This window comes from Hippopotamus amphibius, chromosome 3 (assembly GCF_030028045.1).
Source record: "Hippopotamus amphibius kiboko isolate mHipAmp2 chromosome 3, mHipAmp2.hap2, whole genome shotgun sequence".
Lineage (NCBI taxonomy): Eukaryota > Metazoa > Chordata > Mammalia > Artiodactyla > Hippopotamidae > Hippopotamus > Hippopotamus amphibius.
Window position 1 is genome coordinate 193,991,719 of NC_080188.1, and position 19,740 is coordinate 194,011,458.

At 35.9% G+C, this 19,740-nt stretch overlaps 1 protein-coding gene across 3 annotated transcripts in view; it reads right to left on the reverse strand.

The window, feature by feature from the left end:
- KCNT2 (potassium sodium-activated channel subfamily T member 2) overlaps positions 1–19,740 on the reverse strand; it is a 371,544-nt gene that overhangs the window by 242,444 nt on the left and 109,360 nt on the right. For all 3 annotated transcript variants that reach the window (XM_057729620.1, XM_057729619.1, XM_057729618.1), the window contains exons 2-4: positions 18,742–18,821; positions 16,713–16,812; positions 131–179 (exon numbers count right to left, since the gene is read on the reverse strand). In XM_057729620.1, the coding sequence (XP_057585603.1) occupies positions 131–179; positions 16,713–16,812; positions 18,742–18,821 (229 nt within the window). The remainder of the gene's footprint in view (positions 1–130; positions 180–16,712; positions 16,813–18,741; positions 18,822–19,740) is intronic.

Genomic DNA, 19,740 nt, shown 5'->3' on the forward strand with positions numbered 1-19,740 from the left:
TGTGCATCAAGTTTAATTAAACAACAAACAAAACCTCATTTTTAATGCCAAAAATTTTCTCCCCAGTAGTATTGCTCTGTAAAATATGAATAAATCAGAAATATAGGAATAAAATAAAATTGTACATAACCTGTAAGCCCCATAAAGGTAGACTTCTGTTCACCCAAAAGATATGAGACCTATGAAAAGAATGAAAAGACATTAGCTTTTTTAAAGTGAAAACATTCATTTTCAAGTTTTGACTAAAGTTGGAAATATTTAAATGTTGTTAGCATAAAAAGACAATACAATATGAAAATTAACATTAGAAAAAAAACTTCATATTGCTTCAATTTTATTTTTGGTAATACTCATTCTATTCCAGGAAAAAAAAAAAAAAAAAAAACCTTTTTAATTTTGTTTTCAGTTTCATGTTAATCATGTAAGAAAACATAATGGGCCCTTATTTAAGGAGTGAGGATGGCAGGGTAGAAAAACCTCAAACCACTTACTAACCAACTCTTCATTAAAAAGTCACTTAAGGATCTTCCATAAACTCTAGTATTTTGTTATTTTTAACACGATATTTCGGCAATACAAATTCAACATTAGAAATAATCAGAATAAAGTCAGTAACTCAGATTGTAGAGCACATTAATATTCAGATTTGTATTTTTATTTAAAATATTTAATATACTACCAAAATACCTGTGACTGAAGCTGGCATAAAAAATTATGCAGGACAAGGAGTAATTGTCCTTAAATGTTTCTTAAAAATCCTATTATCTCTGATGTTAAAAATTGTTTATAGTCTACAAAGAACACCATACATTCTAACGTCCTACTAGTTATAATTTCTCACTGTTTATATCTCACCCTTACCTACATCATTTGGTGTACAGTTGATTCAAACACTAGTCATTCACAGCAATATACTCTACTCAGGAAAAGATGAAAATAGCTATATTACACTGCCCAAAATATGCAAATAAAAGCATACAAAGCAAAACAAAGCCTACTCACTATAGTTATGAAGTATTCGAGGAATGCCATAAAAGACTGTGTATTTTTAAATCTTTGAATCATTTTCTTTTTGGTAATATGTTAAACAAAAATAAAGGGCAATGCGTTCTTTAAAATTCTTGTTTTAAAACCAATTGCACACTTTAGAAAACTATTCAAAGAAACTACCTAGTGTATTAGACTAAAGTGCTTTTTGTGATTCCAGAATGCAGCATCTATCTGGGTGGTTGACATCTTCAGTTGCTCCAATCCAAACCCGTGAACTTTCTCACCAAAACGGGGCCTCTCAGGTTTTCACGTCTCAGTAAATGGCACCGAATTCCATTGTGTTCGGTCAGCCAAAGACTTAGGCATCATCTTAGATGCTTTCCTCTCCTCTATCTGTAAATACTTAATACATGAATCACCAAACCTTTTCAGTTCTTCTGACCAAATATCCATAGAATGTATCTACCTCTTTTCATCTCCACTACCAACCACCTTAATCTAAATTAACATTTTTTGCAATTGGACTCTTGCAAAAGCCTGTAACTGGAACCCTACACTCTCTTTTGCCTTCTACAATTTTTCTCCAAATTACAACTACACAGATTCTTTCTAAATGCATGTCATCACATCACTCCACTGTGTATTTTTTTAAAGCACTTCCTTTTTTAAAAGAAATTTATTTATTTATTATTTATTTATTTTGGCTTTATCAGGTCTTAGTTGTGGCATGTGGGATCTTTCCTTGTGGCACACGGCTCTTTGTTGTGGTGGGCGGGCTTCTCTCTAGTTAAGGCACATGGGCTCTGTAGTTGTGGTGCACACATTTAGCTGCCCCCAGGGAATGTGGAATTCTAGTTCTCCGACCAGGGATCGAACCCGCATCCTCTGCGCTAGGAGGCAGATTCTTAACCACTGGCCCACCAGGGAAGTCCCTCCACTGTGACACTTCACTTTTGTCAAGACAAGGACCAAAACTCTTGACCCAGCATTCTTAGTCAACTGTGGCCTGCTCCTTCCTATCACAGCCCTTTTCACAAGCTCTTCCCTCATCTGAGAGTTCTCAGCTCAACCCTCTCTTGGGGAAACCTTCCCGGAGGCTTCCCCTTGATCAATGAAGCGGCGGAATCTCTTAAGCTATGTCACTCATCATACCTCTCCTGCCACGCACCTCAGTTGTAACCTTATATTTGTTTGTAAATGTACTTCTTAATGATTGACTCTTCACTAAACTGCAAGTTTCCACAAGATGAAGTAGTATGTCTATTTCACTCACCATTATGGTCCTAATGTCTTCCCAAGTGCATGCCTATAGGAGGTTAGGCATTCAGTACAAACAAATGGATGGTGCCAGTAAAGGCAAAATGTGTGCGATGAGCTCAGCAACACTGTCCTTTCCAGAACACATCTCACGTATGTTCTCAGTGACATTTGAGAAGTCAGGCCAAAACAATGTATGTAGGAGCAGAGAGGAATATCTTGTATACATGTTTCTTTGTAGATAGAAATGGTATGCTACAAAAACTACAAAACAATTAAGGAGATAGCAATCTCTGTAAAATCATAAAGTAAATTGCAAATCAAAAGCTTGAGAGCATTTTCAAAAAGAGATTGGTAATTAGCATAGATTTACTAAAAGCTAGTTACCAAACTAATGGCACTTTCTTTGTTCTGATGTTGCTTTAATACATCTTGAAATATCAGATTATTTAAATTTAAATAAGGCTTTGAAGAAAAGATTTCTTTGGACAAGACTGTGCCGTGTGGAATAACTCTCATGATCCTTCAAAAAAATTTCTACAAAACTCTAATATATAAATTGCAATGTGAAGTGAGATTGCCAATGGAAGGTCGTCTTTTACTCCCATTTACGTGGCACTAAATTCAATAAATGCATAGAAGGAAAATGTACACATTCTAATAAAAAGCTAGTGCCCCAATTCTCCTGCATAAAATAGATTTATCATGAAAAAAAAATGTGGGATCTGATCTGCACATTCCTAGAGAACCACCAAAACAAATGAGAGGTGAAACAAACTAGCAGCCAGACTTTAATGCGAAAAGAGGCTTCAATACCATTGACAAATAAGCACTTGGAGGGAAGAAAACCCATACAGAAACAGTTATTGCAGTATTATTTATAGCAGAAAAGTAACTGGAATCCACCTGACCAACAACAAGAGAATAAAGTAGCCTCCTTACCATTAACAATAGCAAAAACAACATCCATGAAAAAAGTCATTGATGAAAATGATGCAACGAATATTGTCCTAACTGTATCTGTGTGAGGGTGTTACACATATATGTGTATGGATATAATTTACAAAAGACTGGTGGTCAAAACACTAAAAATACTTATTTCTAGATATTGAGATTTTAGGTCATTTTTACTTTCTCTTCCTTGCTCTATATATTTATATTGTAATAATCATGAACCATTTATAAAATCATAAAAATAAAATAAATTTCACATTTTAAAATTATAAAAATAAAACAATGAAATCAAACATAAAAACGACATTTATATTACTCAGTTACGGCAAATTAAACTAGGCCTATAGATAAAATCATGTTGAAGCATCATTATGAAAACTGGAAGAACTGTATCAAACAATGGAAATAACAGAAGTTAAATATGGAAAATACAAAATGTGCAGCCCCAGCCGCTCTTCACAGCACACTTATTTATGGTGAATAAATACCTCTCCTAAAGGCAAGAAAATAGCTGCTGATAATGTCGGAACTGCTTTGGTCTGAGAGGCAGAGGTCAGGGGGTGAATCTGTTAACCAGAGGATCAAGCATCTGGTAAACACAAGAAAGTAATAGGGTCACCACACAGGGCAGAATTCCTATGAAAGACTTGTGGGTCACAGCTCAAGACAAACTCGGGCTGACGGAGCTCCAAACACAGAAGGTGAGCTTGTATTGTATTAAAGTATAAGATCCTAAACCAAGGAGGAAAAGTATGACGTTCCCCTAACTGTAACAAACACTAAGAAATGAGTACTAGCTGTGGTTCTAGGCCCACGTTTTTAAGGACAGACAAAATTTAGCACGTGATCAGGATACTGAAGCATAGCAGAGTCTTGACAATATATTAGGAAGATTTTCCAATAGCTGAATCCTTTCAAAACTTGGGCGTACTTCACACCAACTGTCAGGGGTGTGGCAGAGAGGACGAAACGCTGAGTCTTAAGAGCCTGTCCATCAGACACACATGGGCTGAGGCGGAAGTGGCTTTCCTTCAGCCAAGGCTACTTTCTCAGCCTTTGTGTCAAAGCATGTCCATGTGACCGATTCTCAAATGAGATCTGAATATGAAATGTAAGTAATTAAAAGTGATGCTCCTCAGGGGCTTCCCTGGTGGCACAGTGGTTAAGAAGCCACCTGCCAATGCAGGGGACATGGGTCGATCCCTGGTCGGGCAAGATCCCATGTGCCTCGGAGCAACTAAGCCCATGCACCACAACTACTGAGCCTGCGCTCTAGAGCCCACAAGCCACAACTACTGAGCCTGCATGCTACAACTACTGAAGCCCTTGCACCTAGAGCCAGTGCTCCACAATAAGAGAAGCCACCACCACGAGAAGCCTGTGTACCAAAATGAAGAGTAGCTCCCCACTCACTGCAACTGTCACTGCAACTGAGAAAGCCCGCGTACAGCAATGAAGACCCAACACAGCCAATAAATAAATTAAATAAATAAATTTATTTTAAAAAATAAAATAAATAAAATAAAGTAAAAGTGATGCTCCTCATTTGTGGGCCAATAACTTCAACAATTGTATGTGTCTCCTCCATGCTCTCTTCACCTTTCTGAAAGGTGACTGCAAAGGATTCTTGGGTCCTAGGACAGCACATAGCCACATATGTAATATTGCATACATAATATTGAACTTCTGTTATAGTGCGTGTGTGTGTGTGTGTGAGAGAGAGAGAGAGAGAGAGAGAGAGAAAGTCACCATATGGAGAAGTATACCCCAAGAACACGAGCATTAGACTCTAGTAAACAGAGAAATCATTTTGAATTTTTGAGATTACATGTTACAATACTTGGAGATGCTTTAATCTATACTATAACCAATATATATCAGAGAAGAAAAGGTCTACATTATGGTATTCAATCTTATTGGTCATCAGATATTTAAAAATACTGTGAAATTGTATTCCTTCTTTTAACAGTTGTTACCCTAAAGAAGAAATACTCTTTAAAGTTGGAACATTATCTGAACATATTTGTTGCTCTATTAGGCTCTGATTTGAAATGTAAATCCAAGTGCCATAAAATACAAGCACATTTACACGCTTCTTATTTTCGTCTTTAACATTTGATGTTGGAAATTAACAATCACTGCCACAACTTTTAAAGTGGGAAGAATGTGTGAGTTTTGACCGAGTGAAGAACCGCAGGCACCCGCAGGCAACGAGTCAATGCTGATGGGCCCAGCTCTCAATGAAATCCATAAATCACAAGCCAGATGTGTTTCCTCTGCTAATGCCTTTACATCACTTACTACAAACCGTGTGTACATGAGAGCTTGTCATTTGCACAATTTCATATGTTAAGAGTAAAATTCTTTCCATATCCTTCAGTTTGTCCACACTTGCAACATTTTCATATCAGTTTGGACGCCTGGGACTTAAACATAAAGCAAAGAAGTGGCACAAAATATCTGCAGCTTTATTATGTCAGAAGCTCTAATTAAATAAATCTCTTTGCCAAATTAGCCTGATTATTTTAAAATAGAGCCTGTGCCCATAAAGGCCACTGCTGTTTTTCATTAACCAATACTACACTGACAATGGGAACTAAACAGGACACTGTATTCAAAATGGAGCCCTGAGTCATTTTGTTATGTTTTTTAATTGCGGTAATCTGATTTTTCAAATGTATATCCTCTATAATTACAGCTGAATATTCTTACTAACATGGCATAGAAGTTAATTATGGGAAACTTTGTTCCTCTTAATGTTTTCAAAAAATATTATTTCACTCTGCTATCACCCGCCAATGCCCTTTAATCGTAGAAGGAGTCAATCATGCCTCATTTTATGATTCTTCAGGTCTCTCTATAGTACATTTTATTTATAAATCACCAAGTTTTAAAAACTATGCTGGAGTGTTTTTGGAAGGGTTTGAAATGTGAACCTTTTTTAATAACACATAGACAGAAAACCTAATAAATGTAATATTCACTGACATCTCTAGGCAGTGGTCTTCAATCACCTAGACAGTGTAACACTATCAGTAAAACCATGGAGCATAATTCCATTAATTCAGCAACAGTCACTGACCCCCTGGGTCCTGTGCTAAGTATGAAAGCTGCAAAGGCAAATACAACATGGCCCTTGACCTCGGTGAACGTATGGAGAGAAGAGACAAGTAAATAGTGAAATTGAGGGCAACGTGCTAAGTGTGGTGACAGAAAGATGTGCGGGACACTTGGAGAATCCCCACAAACCACTCCTAACCCAGGGTGGCGCTGGGTTGTAGCACATGATGTCAAGTAAGAGTGTCAGATTAAGTTTTATCCAATTAATTGTTGTCCTGAAGGTCCAGGGGTCCTGAGGTAAGATGAAAAAAGGTGGACGGGGAGGGAACAGGAATGGAAAACAGAAGGCCGAGAACTGGTAGCGAGAGTTCAAAGGCCAGGAGACAGCGGAGAGCAGAGTATATATAAGTAGCTGCAAGTAGGTCAGCATGGCTGGAGGGAGAGGCTAGTGAAGGAAGCAAAGGTCAGACTGAAAGGGACCTTCATTTGCTCTTGTACCCACTCACGCATTTAATACCTAATTCCCGAGTGCACATCTGTGCCAGGCTTGCGGATTCAGACAACAATCCGTGCCCTCCTGGAACACCTGCTGCAACCTATGCGGAACACACGGAAAACAAAATAAATAAGCAACATATGTCGAAAGCGACAAAAGCAATGGAGAAAAATGTAAAAGGAAAGGAAAAAAAAAAGTAGTCAAGGGAGTCTGGTGAGGAGAATACAATTTTAAAGAGGATGTTTAGGTAAGGCCTTCACTAAAAGCTTGATTTTGAGTTGAGATCTGAGGAAGTGTGCCAGCGCTACTGATGGAAGGGAATTCCAGACAGAGGGAACCGAAGGTATGAAGGCCCTGAGCCGTCAGGGTGTCTGGTGTGACCCAGGAGCAGAGAAGAGGCCAACGTGCCTGGAGAAAATGGGTGGGTGGAGGGTGGGGAGGGCGTGAGTTACAGGAGGTGGAAACTCGGGGAAAATGGGGGTTCTTACAGTGGCAGTAGGTACTGCAGCATTCAGAGCACAGCCGTGCCAAGATCAGACGTATCCTTTAAAGGAATACTGGCTGCTTCACGAAGAGTAAACCAAAGGGGAGAAAAGGCAGCATCAGCAGGACTAGTTAGGAAGGGTACTGCAGTAATCCAGGTGAGAGAAGGGGGCTACCTTGGCCAGGATGATAGCATTGAGAACTGATGGTATGCTGCATCTATCTTGAAGGTAGAAATGATGGAAATTTATGTGGGTTTCGCACATGCAGCAGTATGTGAGGAAAAAAGAGAAGTGAAGAATGACTGACTCCAAAACATTTGGCTTGAGCAACTGTTCAGATGGAATTGTTATCAGCCGAAATGTAGGAGGCTGTGGGCGGAGCAGGGTTTGGGGACGTTTGGAGTTGCCATTCACTGCGGTGTAGAAAAGCACAGAAGTCGATTGGAACATGGCAAGTTTGCAATGGCTATTAGACCTCCAAGTAGAGAAGGTGAACATGTAGTTAGAATGGGGGGGGAGGGGGAGAGGTGAGGGGGAAGTGCTGGCTTCCTGTGGCCAATATGTTAAACAGGGATAAAAAGATTAGTGCTGAGGTTCTCAAAGTGGAGGGCAAATAGGAGAAAACTTCTGCTTCTTTACATGTAAGAGAGGAATAATAACATTGTGTGTATTGAAGGAAATTACATAAATAAAAAATGAGCCCAATGCCAGAAAATACAAGAACTCCAAAATACAAAACCTTTTAAAGGGTTGAAAATTTCCTGAGGGTGTGAATGTTCCTTTTTGTGGCTATATCTTCATTTATAGCAACATGAATACATGCTAAGTATTCAAAAAAGATATGCTGAAATATCCATAATTATATTCATTAAATAAATTATATCAAAAAGAATTATCACATAAATTATTACACAATGAAATTTCACTTGTTAATCTTTAATTTATCTCCAAACCCTTTAACACAAAATCATTTTCACTATCTAAACAAATTGAAGAGTAACCAACTCATTTAAATGCATATTAGACTTCATTTTCCATTTTACTTTGAACATTTTATTTTTTAATTTTCTTAGGGCAAACCTCTACATAAAAAACTAATTGTACAAAAGTTAGCCATCAAATTTGTTTTCTGCTTTGAAAATTATTTTCAATTTAGTAGGTTGGACAGAGACCCAAGGTGGTGATGAGATCATAGTTATTCAGGCCATTACACATCTGCTTCCCTTTCCTACTGCTTCTAGCAAGGACAGAAACTAAAAGGAAAACCCATAAATGAATAGAAATGCAATTTAATAAATGCAACAAGATAATGAATGGAAAAGTAAGTTAAAACAAATCAATGTCATTTAACTCAAATTAGATAAGGAACTACACAAGCAAAATCTGAGACTTAAGACAGACAAATGATAAATGCTGAAATGTTTCTATTCAAGAGTAAATGACCAGTTTTGTTGTTTTGTTTTAAGATTACACATATAGTAAGATCAAACAGTATTTATCTTTTCTGCTTGATTTATTTCACTTAGAATAACTCCCTTAAGGAAACTTAAAAAAAAAGTAACATCTAGACTATAACTAAAAATACTTACAAAGTTGGTATATATTGGCATATATGTGAATCAAGAACAGAAAAGTATTTGAGTCTTTAAAGAAACTGATCCATTTCAAACAATTACTTAGAGTACTTTGACTAGCAATAAAAATTGTATGGGTATGTCTCAAGGATTAGCATTAGACAAACAGATAAACAAAATGAGAGATGTTTTCAAAGAAACTACAAAGATTACGTTCATGTATTAACTGAAAACCAGATCTATTTAATTGTCACAAACACCTAAAATGTCCTTGAAGAAATAAATTCTATATAACGTTCTTTAAAATTATACAATTTCAGGAGGTGATTCAAGATGGCAGTGTAGGAAGATCCTGAATGCACCTTCTCCCACCGACACACCAAATCTATTGGTACATATGGGTCAATTCCCTCTGAAAAAGACATGAAAACTAGCAGAACAGTTCCTGCATGACAAGGGATAAAAGGGCCACAATGAGACACGTAGGAGAGGCAGAGATGCAGTCTCATCAAAAACCCCACCTCTGATGCAGTGACCCATGGGCAGGAGGAACCTCACAATACAGAGTTTCTTGCTGAGAAGCAGGTGATCTGTGCCCCACACAGACCCCCCCAACCTTGGGACCTGGATAGATGAGCCCAGAAATCCACCAGCTTTGCAAACCAGTAGGACTTAGGTTTAGGAGATCCAAAAGGCTGTGGGGTATAAGAAGTCTGTTCTTAAAGGGCTCACACGCAGACTAACTCACTCTAAGACCCAGAGAAAAGGCAGTAGTTTAAAAGCACCTAGACCACACATGCAGGAGATTTGTTAGCCAATCTTAAAGCAACTGCCAAGGGCACAGGGCTCTGTTTGGATATTATCAGGAAACAGAGGCCCTGGTGGGTGCCATTTTTGTGTTCCCTCCCTTTGCTGGTATCACCCCCACACTATCCTGTGTCCCCAGTGAAGCCTGCAGGTGCAGGGAGTCCATACAGAGGATGCCCCTTGAGTACCTGGCTCTGGGCACCAGGAAGGCCTGCATTTCTGGACCCCAGGAGACTGAAACAATCAGGAGTGACAGCTCTTGGCAGGCTGCCACCCCCATGACATGACACGACACAGCAGACTGAAACACACCCCCAGTTTTCCACTAAAAAGGCTTATTTTCTTGTCCTAGAGCTTCAGTGTGAAGGGTAGCTTCAGGCTTTCCACACATCTAGAGGCTACAGAGGAGCTCTCAGGGAATCTAGGCCAGGGGAATGCCATCTTTGCACCCTCCCAGGCCTTGCTACAGCTCACCAGTACCTCCAAGAAAGGAGCTTATACACTTGTCTAGAGCCCTGACTTTTGATACTGTCACCTCTAAATCACCTGTCTGGAGGCCAGCGAAGATAGCGGTCTCATAGGACTATATATATTTGCATATTCAAAGCTGCTGCCTCAGGGTCTGGCTTCCAATCAGCTTGAAACTAGGGACTGACTGAGATCCCTACCATTGAAAAGTGACAAGGCTTAGCACAACCTCAAAAACTGGAACTTAAGAATAAATCAGGATGTTTAAACAATCACAAAGATTTGAGAGACAACCAAGAGCTAGGGCAAGGGTGAACAATAATGTTCACTGCTTACACAAGAACATTCCTTCAAGCCTGGATGAGGTATTCTGTTTCACCTAATACACAGAGTGACAAGCAAAATAAGAAAACAGAGGAATATGTTTCAAAAGAAAGAACAAGATCAAATCCCCCCTCCCAAAAAAAAAAAAAAAAAAAAAAAGTCCTTAGTGAAATGGAGATAAGTAATTTACCTGATAAAGAGTTCAAAATAACAGTCATAAAAATGCTCACCAAACTTCAGAGAAGAACAGATGAATACACTGAGAACTTCAATAAAGAGATAAAAAATATAAGAAAGTACCCAAACAGAAGTCACAGAGCTGAAGAATACAATAACTGAACTGAAAAATGCAATAAAGGGGTTCAATAGAAGACCAGCTCAAGCAGAAGAAAAAAATAAGAAACTCAAAGACAGGATAGTGGAATTCATTCAGTAAGAGTGACAAAAAAGCAAGGCAAAGAGTGAAGATAGCTTAAGGGATTTATGGGACACCACCAAACAGACCAATAAACACATGATAGGGATGATGAAAAAGGAAGAGAGAGAGAAAAGGGGCATAAGATTTATACAAAGAAACAATGGCTGAAAATTTTCCTAACCTAGAGAAGGAAACAGATATCTAGGTCCAGGAAAACATGAAAGTTACAAATAAGACAAACCCAGAGAGATCCACACCAAGATACATTAAAATAAAAATGTCAAAAGTTAAAAAGAGAATATTAAAAGCAGCAAGAGAAAACAACTTTTTATGTACAGGGGAACCCCCAAAGACTATCAGCTGATTTTCAAGAAGAAACTTTGCTGACCAGAAGAGAGTGGTATGATAGATTCAGACTGCTGAAGAGAAAAATCTTCTAATCAAGAATACTCTACTTGGCAGGCTATCATTCAGAATTGAAGGGATGATAAAGAATTTTCCAGACAAGTGAAAGCTAAAGATTTTATCACCCCTAAACCACCCTTAAAGGAAATGTCAAAGGGACTTCGTTAAGCTGAAAAGGCACTAACTAGTAACAAAAAAAACATAAGTAAAAATCTCACTGGTAAAGGTAACTATACAATAAAACTAGTGGACTGACCATTTATTAAGCTATTATTAAGGTTAAAAGAAAAAAGTAGTAAAATTAACTGTAACTACAATAATTAGTTATGAGATACATACATAAAATTTTAAAAATGAAAAATATGCTATCAAAAATATAAAACATGGATGGAGGTGGTGAAAATGTTGAGTTTTTAGAATATGTTCAAACTTAACTTGCTATCAACTTAAAAAGCTGACTGCAAAATTTATAAGCTGTTATATGTGAACATCATGTTAATCACAAAGTGAAAATATTCAGTAGGTACACAAAAGGTAACGAGAAAGGAATCAAAGCTTAACACTAAAGAAATTCATCAAAGCACAAGGGAAGGGAGCAAGAGAAGAAGAAAGGAACAGAGAAAAACCACAAAAATAGCCCCAAAATGAGTAATAAAATGGCAATAAGTACATACCTATCAAAAATTACTTTAAATATGAATAGACTAAATTCTCCAATCAAAAGACCTAGAGTGGTTGAAATGATTAAAAATTTAAAAAAACAAAAAAAACTCAACTATACTTTGCCTCAAGAGACTCGCTTCAGATGTAAGGACACATACAGACAAAGTAAAGGAATGGAAAAAGATATTCCATGAAAATTAAAATTAAAAGGAAGCTAGTGTAGCTATTTTTATATCAAACAAAATAGACCTAAAAAAACAAAGACTGTAGTAAAAGACAAAGAATAGTATTACATAATGATAAAAAGGTCAATCCAGCAGGATGATATAACATTTGTAAATACATATGTACCCAGCTTAGGAGCACCTAAATATATAAAGCAAATATTAACAGACCTAAAAGGAGAAACTGACTGCAATACCCTTCTTACATCAGTGGATTGACCATTCAGACAGAAAATAAAGAAACATCAGCCTTAAATGACACATTAGATCAGATGGACTTAAAAGACACATATAGGACATTCCGTATTCAGCAGAATACACATGCTCAAGGGCACATGGAACATTCTCCAAGATAGAACACATGTTAGATCACAAAACATATCAGAAGACTGAAAGTATATCAAGTATCTTTTCTGCCCACATGGCATGAAACTAAAAATCAATTATAGGAAGAAAACTGGATAAATCACAAATACATGGAGATAAAAAGACATGCTACTGAACAACCAATGGGTCAAAAAAGAAATCAAAGAGGAAATAAAAAATTACCTTGAGACAAGTGAAAATTGAAACGCAAAATTCCAAAATCTATGGAATGCAGCAAAGGCAGTTCTAACAGGGAAGTTCCTACAGATACAGGCCTACCTCAAGGAACAAGAAAAAATTCAAATAAACAATTCAACTTTACACCTAAAAGAACTAGAAAAAGAGAACAAATGAAGTCTAACATTAGTAAAAATAAGGAAATAAAGATCAGAGTAGAAATAAATGAAATACAGACTTAGAAAACAATACAGACAATCAATAAAACTAAGAGCTGGTTCTTTGAAAAGATAAACAAAATTGACAAACCTTTCACTAGATTTACCAACAAAAAAAGAGAGCAGGCTCAAATAAATACAATCTAAAATGAGAGAGACATTACAACTGATACCACAGAAATACAAGAGATAAGAGACTACTATGAACAATTTTATGCCAAATTGGATAACTTAGAAGAAATGAATAAATCCTCAGAAACATGCAATCTTCCAAGACTGAATCATATAGAAATAAAAAAATCTAAATAGACTGATTACTAGTTAGGTGATCAAGTTAATAATCAGAAAATTCCCAACAAACAAAAGTCCACCACCAGCTGGCTACACTGGTGAATTCTACCAAATATTCAAAGAAGGTTTGAAAACTATCTGTCTAAAACTCTTCCAAAAATTGAAGAGGAGGTAATGTTTCCAAACTCAATTTTAGTTGCCTGATACTCTGATAACAAAACCAGACAAGAAAACCACACAAAAAGAAAATTACAGGTCAATATCCCTGATAAATATTGATTCAAAAACCCTCAACAAAATATTAGCAAACCAAATTTGACAATACATTAAAAAGATCATACATCATGATCAAGTGGGATTTATTCCAGGGATGCAGAGATGGTTCAATATCTCACTAACATTAACCACATTAATCAAATAGGTAAAAATTATATAATCATCTCGATAGATGCAGAAAAGGCATTGTTGAATTTTGATTCAACATCCAAATATGATTAAAAACTCTCAACAAAGTGGGTTTAGAGTGAATGTACCTCAACATAATTAAGGTCATATATGACAAAGCCACAGCTGACATCATACTTAATGATGAAAAGTTGAAAGCTTTCCCTCTAAGATCAGGAACAATACAAGGATGCCCACTCTTGCCACTTTTACCAACATAGTATTGGAAGTCCTAGTCACAGCAATTAGACAGGGAAAAGAAATAAATTCATTCAAATGGAAAAAAAGGAAATAAAACTGGAATTATTTGCAGATGACATAGACTACATATAGAAAACCCTAAAAACTCCACCAAAAAACTATTAGAACTAATAAATGGGTTTAGCAAAGTGCAGGATACAGAATCAATATACAGTCCACCCTCCTCATCCATGGGTTCTACATCTGTAGATTCAATCAACCACAGATCAAAAGTATTTGAAAAAAAATCCCAGAAATTTCCAAAAAGCAAAACTTGAATTTGCCACACGCTGGCAACTATTTACATAGCATTTACAGTATATTCAATATTTTAAGCAATTTACAGATGATATAAAGTACATAGAAGGATGTTTATGCCATTTCACATAAGGGACTTGAGCATGCATGGATTTTGGCATCTGTTTGGGGGTCCTGGAACCAATTTCCTGTGGATACCTAGAATGACTATATAGAAGTCTGCGCATTTCTATAAATTATAATGAAACATCAGAAAGAGAAATTAAGAAAACAACCCCAATTACAATTACATCAGAAAGAATAAAATACCTAGAAGTAAATTTAGCCAAGGAGGTGAGACATCTGTACACTGAAAACTATAAGACATTGATAAAAGAAACTGAATAAGACACAAAGAAATGGAAAGATATTCTGTGCTCATGGATTGGAAGAATTAATATTATTAAAATGTCCATACTATCCAAAGCAATCTACAATTCAAATGCAATCTCTATAAAATTGCAATGATATTTTTCATACTTCTAAAACAATTTACAAATTTCTATGGAACACAAAAGACCCTAAATAGACAAGCATCTTGAGAAAGAAAAACAAACCTGGAGGAATCATGCTCCCTGATTTCAAACTGTACTACAAAGCTATAGTAACCAAAATAGCACAGTATTGGCATAAAAAAAAAAAAAAAATACATAGATCAATGAAACAGAATATAGCACCCAGAAGTAAATGCACAGATATATGGTCAATTCATTTATGACAAAGGAGCCATGAATATACAATGGGTAAAAGACAGTTCTTGTCAATAAATTGTGTTGGGAAAACAGGACACACATTAAAAACGAAACTAGATCATTGTCTTACACAGTACATAAATATTAACCCAAAATGGATTAAAGGCTTGAATGTAAGACCTGAAACCATAAGACTCCTAGGAGAAAACATAGGTGGTAAGTTCCTTGATCTAGGTAGGCCTTGGTGATGGTTTTTTTTAATTTGACACCAAAAGCAAAGGCAACAAAAGCAAAAATAAACAAGTGGGACTATTTCAAACTAAAAATCTTCTGCACAGGAAAGGATACCATCAATAAAATGAAAAGGCAACCTAGAATGGGAAAAATATTTGCAAATCATATATTTGATAAGGAGTTAATACCCAAAATATTAAAGAACTCATTCAACTCAACAGAAAAAATAATTGGAATAAAAATAGGTATAGGATCCAGATAGACATTTTTCCAAAGAAGATATACAGATGTCCAATAGGTACATGAAAAGGTTCTCAACATTAGTAATTATTAAGAAAATGCATCTTTATTCTTCCTCTACCACTGAGTTCATCAATACCAGTTTTTTAAAATTCCATATGTATGTGTTAGCATATGGTATTTGTTCTCTTTCTGACTTACTTCACTCTGTATGACAGACGCTAGGTCCATCCACCTCACTACAAATAAGGACACAGACATAGAGAACGGACTTGAGGACATGGGGAGGTGCGGAAGGAGAAGCTGGAACAAAGTGAAAGAGTAGTATTGACATTTATATACTACGTATTTTACCTAGTGGGAAGCAATTGCCTGACACAGGGAGATCAGCCCAATGATTGCTGATGACCTAGAGGGGTGGGATAGGGAGGGTGGGAGGGAGGCTCGGGAGGGAGGCTTAAGAGGGAGGGGATATGGGGATATATGTTTAAATACAGCTGATTTGCTATTTGTACAGAGGAAACGGGCACAACAGTGTAAAGCTTTTATACTCCAATAAAGATGGAAACAAAAAAGAAAACGCAAATTGAAATCATGAGACATAACCTCACACCTGTTAGAATGGCCATTATTAAAAAGAAATAAAAAATGTTGAAGAGGTTTTGGAGAAAAGGGAATCCTCTTACACTATTGGTGAGAATGTAAGTTGGTGCAGCCACTATGGAAACAGTATGGCAGTTCTCAAAAATTTAAAAATAAAACTACCTTATAAACCAACTATTCTACTTCTGGGTATTTATACCCCTAAAAATCCCCCAAAAACTCTAATTCAGAAGGATATATACATCCCTATATTCACTGCAGTAGTTTTACAATAGTTAAGATATGGAAACAACCTCATTGTTTATTGATGGATGTATGAGTAAAGAAGATGTTGTTTACACACACACACACACACACACACACACACACCGTAGAATATTATTCAGCCATAAAGAGAAATCTTGACATCTGTGACAACATGGTTGGACCTAGAGGTCATTATGCTAAGTAAAATAAGTCAGACAGAGAAAGACAAATACCATATGATTTCACTTATATGTAGAACATAGAAAAAAACAAGCTAACCAAACAAAACTCATAGATTGTTTGTTATCAGAGGAAAAGGGAGAGAAAAGAGGTAAAATGGGTAAACGTCATTGATTCTATGGTGATGTATGGTAACTACACTTATTGTGGTGATCACTTTTGTCATGTAGAGAAAGACTGAACTATTATGCTGTACATCTGAAACTAATATAATATTATTTACCAGTTTTACCTCAAAACATAATACAATTTAAACTAATCAAAAGAATACTGTAGAAAATCAGATGAAGATAACTTACCATTCATTTCCTTGTGAAGGGTTTTCTAGTAGCACTCGGATTATGTACAATAAGCAGCTTAATAATTTGAGAGAAAAATTGAACAGACGTATTCTTAGACCTTTAAACAAATGACAAAAATGTCCGATCAAGATTGGTTCACTATGCTTAGAAGTTTAAACATGTTATAGATCCATGAATTCTGGAATAAATTTTAACTAGCCAGAAAATACAGCTGCTTACAAATTCATAGGACAAGTTATAAATCTTATCTTCTGAGTACCTTGTAGATTTGATTATAGAGAAATTATAATCATGTATATAATTATGTATTATACATTTCATTAGTAATTATATAATTATAGAGAAATCCTAATAGCATATGATGGGAAATACACAAATACACACACACAGTTTTTTGAGACTCAACCATCTTTTCACTTTAGGTTTAAATATCGATAAAATCTTAAAAAATGTTGGTGGGAATTAAGACTGCCAGGTATATATCTTTGAAATGGTGTCAGTCACAGTTACGCAGCTTGTAATACTTGATAATGAGGAAGCGTAAGTAACATTAAGCAACAAAATATATTTAAAGTCTGATTAATAGAAGCATTACCTTTCCTGTAATTATAGATGGTATCTGATTCACACATTATGAATACAATTTTGAGAAAGGTCTTCCTATAATTGTTTCTTAATAAAATATGGAAATGAAATGCCATTTTGTTTTTACTCTGCTATAGGAGAGTGTACTTGAGGTAACATCTCTTAACAGTAAAAGGTTAATGCTTATTAATTGTGTAATTTTTCCTAGGTTTTCCTATCAAAATGCTAGGTACTTATGGGTTAGCGTCTTTATAAAGGCTTGTAAACTGTTAATGAATTCACCCTGGTATTATAGAACTGGTCTCCTCAAATGACAGTTTAGTCAAAGCTGGCTGTTGTTAAAGTATTCAAATAATACATCTATTCTTTCTGGCCTAGAGAGAGAAGATTTTTAGTATTAAAATAAAGGAAACCTTCTATGCAAATGATGTGGCCTCTTAGGTAATATCTACTGTGGGACCTCTTGGAAATTCTAAACAACCAGATTAGATAAGCATTAATTATTATTAGCCTAACCCTGAAACTAACCAGCCATTAAGATTCTCTAACCTGTGTGCCTTACAGATGAAAATATTCCCTGTAGTCAGCATTGGGTAACTTCTCACAACTCAAGTTTTTCTCTATGAACTCTACAGAAGCACAACTTACTTAGGATTTAGAGGTCAAAATTCAAAGAGAGCAAAGTCTACACCAATCTAATGTAGACCTCTCCATTGCTTACTGACATCTTAAGCAATAATCATATGAAAAAACTGCATATTGGTTCATTACATGTGGCTTTTCAAAAATACGTGGTACTATGGGGAGGCAACAATTATGACTGGCACTTCAACCTTGAACAGGCTTAGAAGGTCCGTGACTATGCCAATTTCATGCCCTCTTGAAGTTCCAAGGCTTCCCAAGTTTTTCTGATGACAAGAGTCACTGGGATGTTACAGGCTGAGCTTAGGTCTACATTTCCTGATTTTAAATCTCCTGGGGGAAGATGCTAGTTATCTGCACATTTCAGAACACCCTATATGTTTCTTGTTATTAGGCGTGATAGGGAAACTCTTCCCTACTAACTCACTAAATCAGAAAAGTATTCCCCTACGGTCACTTGGAATCACTAGTCTTCTTGAAACAAGTTTTGGTGTCCCTCACAGTTAAAGTATGGGGAACGCTCACTTTAAATGATCTTCCTCAATGTTTCTAGCAATCCAAATGGTTCACTCAGAAGTCTACTTATTGATATGGGATTTGGAGGAGTAAAGTAGTCAAGAGACCTTGACACCACTTGGTGTAACATCTATTGTTTTCTAAACTTTAATGCCTGACAGAAAAGACTATCAATGTTATTCTTCTCTATAAGAGATATTTTGCAAAAAGATTGCAAAGCTGGAATTTTTTTAAGGTAAACATATATACAAATATACAGACGGGAATAAAATGAAAGACTTACTTGATCTCTGGTTTTTGATAAAAAATAACTTTAGTCTCTCTTTAAATGTGTTTTCATTCATATAAAATTCAACTTGCACCCTGAAAACAAAAAATAAAAACATTATTAATCTAAAGACCAATGTAAGAAAATAAAAGTAAATTATTTGATGTAATATTATATACTTTGAGTGAATCCCCACCACAGGAAATAAGAATTGAGTAAAAACTGAGCATTCATTGAGAAAAAATATTGAGAAAAAGAGAATTGATTTTTTTGGAGAGAAGCAGTTCCTTTCTAATTTTAAAGATATAGTCAGTTCAAATATCATCTGTAGTTAATGCAATTACTATATTAGTAGATATAGTGAGTGGTGTGGATGATTCAAAACAGCAAGGATGCAAAAGTCTTTCATATGTGTTTTTGGGATAATTTTTCATCAATGTTTTCCCAATTTTTTCCCCATCATAAGAATCAACTGCATGCTTTAAAAATTCAGGTTGAGCTAACAACCCCAGATCTACTGTATCTGAATCTTAGAAACTGGGCTTGAAAATCTATTTTTAACAAGCCTTCTCTTTACCTTGAGCCTATGTGGGACACCACGTATGGGACACTTTACCTTCTTCTTTATTTACCTAGCTCATATTAAATTATATTGGATCAACAAAGGAGTGGTAGTGGCAAATGGAACACTAAAGTCACCAGAGATAAGTTACAAACCAGATGAATCATTTCAGGGACTGAATATTCTACATTTAATTCATTATAAACTGATGTCGACACTCTAAAATATAGTCACATTCTAATAAATGCATTTTCTTTCTCCCTGAACTCTAGCAAACTTGTCTCAAGTGATAGGGCATAAATAATGTTTTCAAATTACTGAGTGGAAAGGAAAATTGTGTTCAGAGCATGGTGACTTCCGAATAATCATCATCTGAAATTTTCTTAAATAGTCTCAAATACATTTATTATAAGTTAGGGTTCCAAAAACAGTTAAGAAAACATTTTAATGCT